A 9,151-nucleotide genomic window follows, 5' to 3' on the forward strand; every position below is an offset into this window, starting at 1 on the left:
CTTGAAGCACTTCTACCAGTAAACTTTTAGTAATGTACAAAAGACACTAAAAAGCGCCACCATTTTGGGGCAAAATTGACATATCTCTCTCTAACTCATGGGCCTAATGGATTGCGGTACTTAATCTATCTAGTGACTTTAGTCTAAAATATTTGAAATTTGGCAGTTTTGTTACAATATTTTTGCCAGTTTTGCTTGTTTAAGACTGCTTTTCCGGTAGAATTGTACAAATAGTATAAAAATGAAATTTTCACAATAAAAGGTAAAATCTTTGTCCGATGAATTTTCATACCGGATCCCTGTTGTGCGCCTTATTCTCTCCCTCGTGTTTGGAATTCTTGGAAAAGATAGTAAACATAACACATTTTTTGTTTAAAAAGTCGTCGCAAACGAACAACAACGGTGGTTATGAATAAAATAAAAACTGTAACAAATCATCGTGTTTATAAATTAAATATGGACTTTTCTTTTTTCTTATTGCGATTCACGATTATACGATTTGAGCAAACTAGACAGTTTGCAATCAATTGCGTACACGAATCAATTTTTGAAACTGTAAATGAAGTGATACTTTTTACAAGGCCAACTGAATCCATGACGCTTGGCGCGTCATAAGGCCAAGTCACTCGGCTTTTGAAAGATTATGACAAGTTCACGGCCAGCTCCATCAACTACATACGGCCGTCCCATTTTTCAAATTTCCATTAGGCGAATTGTTTCTCCAGATCTGTCAAAATCGCCCCTTATACAGTGACATCTATTGATTACTAGTGTTATCAAACACGACATTTTTGGTCAGGTTTGTTGATTTTAATTGTCATGTATGTCACTATGTCAGTGAATCGTCGATGTCCAACGTAATTGAACTAAAAACGGTTTGTAAATAGTATATTATTAGCCAAGGTTGCAGAGCCAAGCATTCTAGACCGAGCGCAAATTAGAACCCGAGACGCGCAGCGTCGAGGGCTCTGAAGCGCGAGGTCTAGAAGGGGCTTTGCAACCGTGGTTAATATACTATTTTTTTCACTAGCAGAAACCATAAGACAATAAACTGAAAAAATAAACGTTCAATTTTTTGACGCAACATGATTTTGTTTTGATTTCTAATCAAACTTAATCTAAATCTTCAACACAAAGAAAACCGTTTATACTTGTCGCTGAGTTAATCATTTTATCTTCTACCGTCTACCAACTACCGTGCGTATACTCAAGTAATGTTTGTAGCACACATTTGTTCATTTTTTAAGAAATAATCACATCAAACATTGCGTACATAACCTCAATTTGTCTTTTTGAACCGGTGGTCGCAAAAGTTGAATTTGCTCCCTCTAAATGAGTCGACATTTGCATGCTTGATGGCTGCTAGTGAAAAATAGTAATTTTAATCAATACTACTCTTGAAAATCGCCTTGAATAGTACACAAATATATTATAGGGCACTAAATTACAAAACCAAACAGTTTTATTGAAATGCTTACAGATTACCAAAGTCTAAAACGACAAGTACTTACCAAAACAACAGTAAGGGACTTACTAAGGAACATAATTTCGTGAAAATATCTTGGACAATGCGATCGCAAATGTACATATATTTACATTATTTATAATTTCAGTACTTTTCTACTTAATGGCTTTTGGCGTAATTGTAAATTCTTAACCATGTCCGTTTTTTCTAGACAAATATTGTCAAGAACAGGCTTCACAGTTAGATTGATAACCATACTAGACAATTTATCCTTGTGCAAGGGGCAACAAAATAACGAATTTTCCTTCAAATGAGGATATAAGCACTGAAATGCTTGATATAATGGCATTTCATATTTTAAAAAAGGTGAAATTTCTTGCACAATGTCAGCTATTCTCTTAATGATTCCAACAAAAGTTTCGTTTGGATACGTTAGACCTCCACGATCTTGCAAGAATATCAAACGGAGCAAAGGCCCTGGAAGTGTTGTGGAAACTAATGGTGATACACACACGTCACACTTTAATTTGTCATTCAGTTTCTTAATGATGTAACCTGCTAGGAACGCTACTGACGCAGAATATATTGTATTGTTAGCAGGCATGTTTGTCTTCAAATTTTGAATTTTCATTCTTAACTGAAAAGGTAATACCATATCTTCTATATGTTGTTCTACTACCTCTCTTGTCTTTGATGGGGCTGTACTCACAAAACTCATAGTTTCAGAAATATTTGCCGATGTGGAAGCCTTAACAATGCCACAACGTAATATTTGACGTAGGGCGTAGTCCGCCGCCCTTGCGTCTGTTGCATCATTAGACCCTCCTCTCAGGCGTACATGGGAAAACATAGCTTCAACAGCATCTGAACTGAATCCCCTTGTTAAAACGTAGTAAAATCCAACTTGTTTCAGCAAGAATTTTATACAAAGGCATGTACTCTTGGCGGTGAATTTTAAGGCCTCTGCTGTTTCTTCTGATAAACCAGACAATCTGTCTCTTGAAGAATTGCTTTGCACATCGTCGATGTAATTAGGAAGTGTTACATTTAACCACTCTAACCTTTGGTCTGATACATCTGCATAAGGTGCAACCGTGCTGTCTCGTGAACGGATATAATACGTTCTACTAGACACGTTGTGGATTTGGAAAAACTTATACATGTTGTAGCAAGGTTTTGCTTTATCCAGTGGAATTGATTGTTTGGAAATTATAGGTGAATAAAACTGAACGAAACGATTGAAATGTGTATTGCAACTTGGTGGTACATCAACTGAACTTACAGTCCTTGTTTGTTTCAAGTGCGCACATGCGCAAGCTTATGTCGGTAATACAGTTAGCAAAAGGGTAGTTTTCTATAATATCAACACTCCCACTAGAAAACTACAACTATCAACAAAAATAATTTTAAATTTAAATAAAGTAAAATTAACGCTTCTTGAGTCCCATTTCCTTCAGGTGCTTTTCATGCAGTTCCAGAGGTAATGCTTTGGTCATCACATCAGCTGTCATTTCCTTCGAAGCGATGTGTTGAACTTGTATGGCCTTTTCTTGAATTTGCTCACGAAGAAAATGATGTCTCACATCTATGTGCTTTGTCCTTGCTCTGTATCCTCCCACTCGACTCAGATCCACTGCGCTTTTATTGTCACATTTCAGAATAGGTCCTTCGTCATCGACTTCAGGCATTAATTCATTTAGAAGGCCCTGTAACCAAATAGCTTCTTGCGCCGCTGCACTTAGAGCCATGTATTCTGCTTCAGTTGTGGATAAAGCAATGGTGGGTTGTTTCTTGCTATTCCATGATACAGGGGCCCCTTGGAATGTAAAGACATATCCTGTGGTTGACCGTCTCTCATCTTCATCACCTGCCCAGTCTGCGTCACAAAAACCTGCAAGTTTTCCATTCTCTGTCCTTGTAAAACAGAGTCTGAAGTCCTTTGTGCCCTGGATGTATCGAAGGACTCGTTTCACAGCTGACCAGTGAGCAGAGCCTGGATTATTGTTAAATCGGCTCAATAACGCTAGAGAATATGCCAGGTCCGGACGCGTACCCTGACATGCATACATCAATGACCCAACTGCCTCTTGATATGGTACATTCTCCATGTTTTGAACATCGTTCGTGGATTTTGGGCACATTTCTTTTGTTAGCTTCTCGGATGGACTTAACGGAGTTTTAGTCGGATTGCAGTTTGCCATGTTGAATTTTGATAAAACCTCTTCTAAATATTTTGATTGGTCCAACCATAATTTGCCCTCTTTTCTGTCTCTTGTTACCCGAATTCCCAGGATATACTGTAATTCTCCCAAATCTTTCATTTTGAATCTGCTTTCCAATTCTTTCTTCAATTCATTTTTCATTTTTGTATCGTTGCCCAAAATGAGTAAATCATCTACATAGACTGCGACAATTACAATCTTATAATCCTTGCAAAGATAATATATGCACTCATCTCGTTTTGATTGATTTAGCCCAATTTCTATAAACGCTTGATGTAACTTCAAATTCCATTGTCTTCCAGCTTGCTTCAAACCATACATTGCCTTGTTTAATTTGCAAACTTTATTTTCTTGGCCTCTAACTTCAAATAATTCAGGCTGCTGAATAAAAATGTCATCGTTAAGATCTCCTTGCAAGAACGCAGTCACTGCGTCCATATGATCAATGTCAAAGTCATACTTGACTGCAAGGCCTAAGATCAATCTAATCGAATTGTATCGTACCACAGGTGAATAGGTTTCTTGATAATCTATCCCCTTACGTTGACAACAACCTTTCACTACAAGTCTGGCTTTAAATCGATCTATGTTCCCGTCTTGATCTAATTTTGTTTTAAATACCCATTTGCTGTCAATCACTTTAGCATTGGTTGGCAAATCTGTGAGAGTCCATGTTTTGTTTTCAATGAGTGCATCGTATTCAGCTTGCATTGCTTCAAGCCATCTTGTACACTCAGGACTCGAAACAGCTTCTTCAACATTTTTGGGCTCCCTCGTCAACGACTGAACATGGTAGCAAATATATTCAGAAAATTCCTTTGCTTTTCTTTCCCTACTTGATTTTCTTATAGCGGGTTCTTCTCTTTCGGTGTTTTCGACTTGCTCAACATCATCATTGGTTTCAATTTCATGGACATTACATTCAACCTGAATTTCTTCAATTTCTTGTTCATCAATTTCGTCTGCTTGAGTTTCTTCGATCTCACACTCTTCACTTTCTTCAGTATGATCACGGAGGTTCGTTTCATCGGTGATTGGGTAAAACAACCAATCATTGTTTTCACATTGCGATGCCTTTGGAAGTTCTTTTTCAAAAAATACAACATCTCTAGCCTCCACAATTTTCTGTTTTCTTATGTGATAGAGCCGGTAGCCTTTCGAACCATTTGCATAGCCCACATGAATGCATTCTTCTGACTTCGGGTCCAATTTTCTGCGTTGTTGTTTAGGCACGTGAACAAATGCCCTACAACCAAACACTTTTAAATAGGATAGATCAGGTTTCTTACCTGTGTAAGCTTCATTTGGTGTGACATCTTTCAATGTTCTTGTCGGTGCTCTGTTGATCAAGTGGACAGCTGTATTTACGGCTTCTGCCCAAAACCTTTTCTTCAAATTGGCACCAATTAATAAGCAACGCGTTTTTTCTATGATGGTGCGGTTCATCCGCTCTGCAACTCCATTTTGTTCGGGCGTATGTGGAATCGTTGTTTGGTGACAAATACCAGACAATTTCAGCAGCTTGAGCAACCTGTTGTTGACATATTCAGTTCCATTGTCAGTCCTCAGAGTCTTGATTCTATTTCCCGTCTGATTTTCTACCATATTCTTGAATTCTTGGAAAACATCGTGTACTTCTGATTTGTTTCTTAGGAAGTAAACAAATACTTTGTGGGTGAAGTCGTCCACAAAAGTGAGAAAGTATTTTGATCCTCCCAATGAATTTTCCTCCATAGGACCACATAGGTCTGAATGGATTAGTTCCAAGGGTCGGCTTGAGTTCTTGACATGTGGCTTAAATGGTAGACGGTGTTGTTTGCCCTGCACACATACCTCGCAAGGTTCACTCAGCGAATTTTTGAAATTCGTTCCCGTAACGACCCCGTTTTTTATTCGGTTCATGCTGTCCGTTGACGGATGGCCTAGTCTACTATGCCATAGATGTATATTGTCAGCAACCGATACTGAGTTAGCACCGTGCACCTTATTTTTCGGTCGATCCAGTTTGTACATGCCATTCTTCAGTGTGGCACTGGCGATGAGGGCGTTGCTTTTGTCGTATATACTGCATTTACTGCTCTCAAAGTAGACCTTGTGCCCCTTATTGGTTATTTTGCTTACAGACAGCAAGTTTGTTGTCAAATCTGGCACAAACATAACCTCTTTTACGTTTATTTTGTCAGGTGTACCACCTGTACAAACGTCCAAATTTACCTCCCCCACTGCATCGACATTTAGACGATTTTTATTGGCTACTATAATTTCCTGCGTGGATGAAGGAGGTTTGCTTGCGGATGTCAGCCATGTTTTGTCGTTTGTTAGATGGACCGATGCGCCGGAGTCGATATACCATTCATTTTTTTCAACATGATCGTTTCCCGTTGACAAGACTGTTAAGAAGGATTTCGCTTCCTTCGTGTTGGAAGATTTGCCATTTTCTCTCTGCAGGCGAGCCTTTCGTTTAAAACAATTCTTCCCGAGATGACCAATTTTATTACATTCAAAACACCGTGGCCCATTTTTAGTATAGTTCTTCTTTTCGGCGTGGTTTCCGAAGAACGCTACTCCATTTTTGTTTGAACTGCTTGTATCGACCTTGACCTCTTGTAATAGTTTCACCTTGATGGAGTCACTGGTAATGGCGATACCGGAGCTTTCTAGTCCCATTATCATCGGGCGATAATGGTCTGGCAATCCAGCAAGTAATAACGTCCCGAGCCATTCATCACTTACAACAAAACCAATATTCGTCAATTTATGTCCTGTTGAAATAATCTTGTTAACGTACTCTTCTACGGAATCACAATTTTCCAACTGAGTTGTGATTAAGGTACGTAACAGGCCAACTCTTCGCGTAAGTCCTTTATCGTCGAAGGCCTTGATTAAATTTTCCCATGCCTCTTTCGCTGTCTTCGCATTTTGCACGTGGACATAGTTTATGGGGTGTATCGACAGGATTATTTTGGCTTTAGCCTTTGCTACTTGTTTTGCCGTAGTGTTCGAACCCTCAACACATTCCCACAACTCTTCATGCTCCAAATATGTTTGCATTGCGAATTTCCATGAGTTGAAGTTTTCGCGCCCTAGTAGTTTTTCGATCGGTGGTAGCGTGGACGCTGCCATTTTGTTGCCGGAACACAAAAGTTTTTATCACTGAGATATATCGGATTCACCTTATTTTTACACGCGGCCAAACAATCAGCAGTACCCTGGGCCCATAACCTGTAGCAAGGTTTTGCTTTATCCAGTGGAATTGATTGTTTGGAAATTATAGGTGAATAAAACTGAACGAAACGATTGAAATGTGTATTGCAACTTGGTGGTACATCAACTGAACTTACAGTCCTTGTTTGTTTCAAGTGCGCACATGCGCAAGCTTATGTCGGTAATACAGTTAGCAAAAGGGTAGTTTTCTATAATATCAACACATGTTTTCCAGATAACTAATAGTGGCGTCGACGTTGCAAAACCTCGGATCACCTGCTTCCTTCAAAAACTTCAAAGATGCCGTGACTGATGGTGAAAATATTTGAATGGCTCGCAGCACATTCATTTTTTCGAAATTCGAAGGGTACAAATGCTTCCTGGTTAGGTACCTTACAGGTTTAACAGGCAAATCTTTTTGTAAATCGTACAATTTTTTCAAATATGTAGATGAAATAACACCTTCGGAAGAGGACATTTCCGTGTCTAAAAATAAACTCCTCGCATTCTTCACTGCGTGACAGTAATCGTAGCTCAAAAACAAAGGTATTGATGGCAGAACAGGGTGAGAAATATAATTCTGAAGAGATCCATTTCCCAACTTTTTAAAAAGTGCAGTATTTGCCGAAAAGTTATCCGTCACCAGTCTCAACACAATAAATCCACTTTCAGTCAAAAGTTGTAAAACCGAAATAGTAAGCGCATGAAAATCATTTGTGGATAAAGATTTATGAAAAAAATATCCCGCTGGGATGGTATATTTCGTCGACAACCCATGGACAACGTAACACAACATCTTATTTGCGATTTGGGGACGTTGGCCTATTTCGTGGGAACCACAAGTATCCAAGCCATAAATATGATCATCAGTTCTACTATACTGGATTCTTTCTTTGACTGACATATCGTCAACTATTAAAGAACACACTCTTTCAACCGGTACTCTAAAATTTTGGACTTCAGCCTCCAAACGTTGTTTTATTAAGACATTTTGGCCTTTGTATTCACCAAGAAACCTTGATAAAGTACTTTTCGAAGGAACTTTAAACAAATTCGTGTGACAGAATCGGTAACCTTTCGGAGAGCAAAATCTCCATATAATTGACATTCTTATGGTTTGCTCAGACCATCTCGGTTTCTGCTTAAAGTGGTTTTTTAATAAATCCAACAGAAATGCCGCCTTTTCATCACCAGCTTCTGCATTTCTTACTAATTTAGTGATAAGCTCTACATTTGGAGAGTTTTCGCTTTTCTGTTGCTTCAAATCTTCAATTTTTGACAAACATTGATGGTATTTTTGTGTGGTTCTTTTCAATTTTTGAGTTAACACTTTACAGTGGTACCGCAGATTTTGAAGTTCTTTTAAAGAAATTAAATCAGCTTGTACATATTTTTCAAATCTGCAAGGCAGGACAGGAAATTCAGGTTCTGGAGATGTTTCAACCTTTAAGCAATATAATTTCGAATTTTGTAAAATAATATAATAATAATTTTACATCAACAGTGGGTACAGCTTCTTTATTCAGCCGGTATCTCCTGTTGACAAATTTGAGACAGCCTTCTTCAAAGTGATTTTTACAGATTACAGAGTAATCATTAATATTTGTTACGTCTAAATTAAGAAAGAATATGTGAATTTTTACATTGATATTCAATATTCAAATTTACCACAAACTTTATTAATGACGTCTAACCATTTGGCTCTTAAAGTATGTTCCGCTGGAAACTGAAACAGCGGAATGCCCGTACTACCACAAATAAAGCATTTTTTAACCATTTTCTTTAATAATGAAAGAGTTTAATCAAATATTTAAATTGACAATTCGTGGATTTGAATTTGACAGTGTTTGACAGTTCTCCGATAGATGACGCCAAATAGAGGGCGGTCATGGCATGCTTTTTAGGAACAACTTTTAGAAAAAATGGGACGGCCGTATTTAGTTGATGGAGCTGGCCGTGGACAAGTTTAGAAAGTGGCGTCACCTTGTGAAACTTTTAATGATTACGATTATCGTCAGTGTCACTCTAGTAAACATTTTGTGTCACTTACTGTCATTCGTTTTTTTTTTTTCATTCAAAGTACAGTAATTATTACCACAAACAAAAGAGAATGGACAAAACTAGAATAAAACTGACAAGAATTAAGTAAATTATTTATACTTTTAAGATTTTTCTGCTTTGAGTTTTGTAATCTAAAATTAGTTTTCTTTTTAATGAATCAGTCTTTTCTCGGCAAATGTTGGACAAAGCTGGTTTTGCG

At 37.9% G+C, this 9,151-nt stretch overlaps 1 protein-coding gene across 1 annotated transcript; it reads right to left on the reverse strand.

Annotated features, from left to right (window-relative positions):
• Positions 1-7,108: 7,108 nt before the first annotated feature.
• Positions 7,109-7,999, reverse strand: LOC135130579 (uncharacterized). The gene has a single exon (XM_064057981.1). The coding sequence runs from the start codon at positions 7,997-7,999 to the stop codon at positions 7,109-7,111; it is 891 nt and encodes a 296-aa protein (XP_063914051.1).
• Between the last annotated feature and the right edge of the window lie 1,152 nt (positions 8,000-9,151).

The sequence above is a fragment of the Zophobas morio genome, unplaced genomic scaffold (genome assembly GCF_036711695.1).
Source record: "Zophobas morio isolate AGI-343-1 ecotype UQ-CSIRO unplaced genomic scaffold, CSIRO_AGI_Zmor_V1 ptg000017l, whole genome shotgun sequence".
In the NCBI taxonomy this organism is placed as follows: Eukaryota; Metazoa; Arthropoda; class Insecta; order Coleoptera; family Tenebrionidae; genus Zophobas; species Zophobas morio.

What these genes read in the sequence shown, in the direction of transcription:
- LOC135130579 (XM_064057981.1), bottom strand. Translation starts at nt 7,999, where the DNA reads ATGTCAATTATATGGAGATTTTGCTCTCCGAAAGGTTACCGATTCTGT.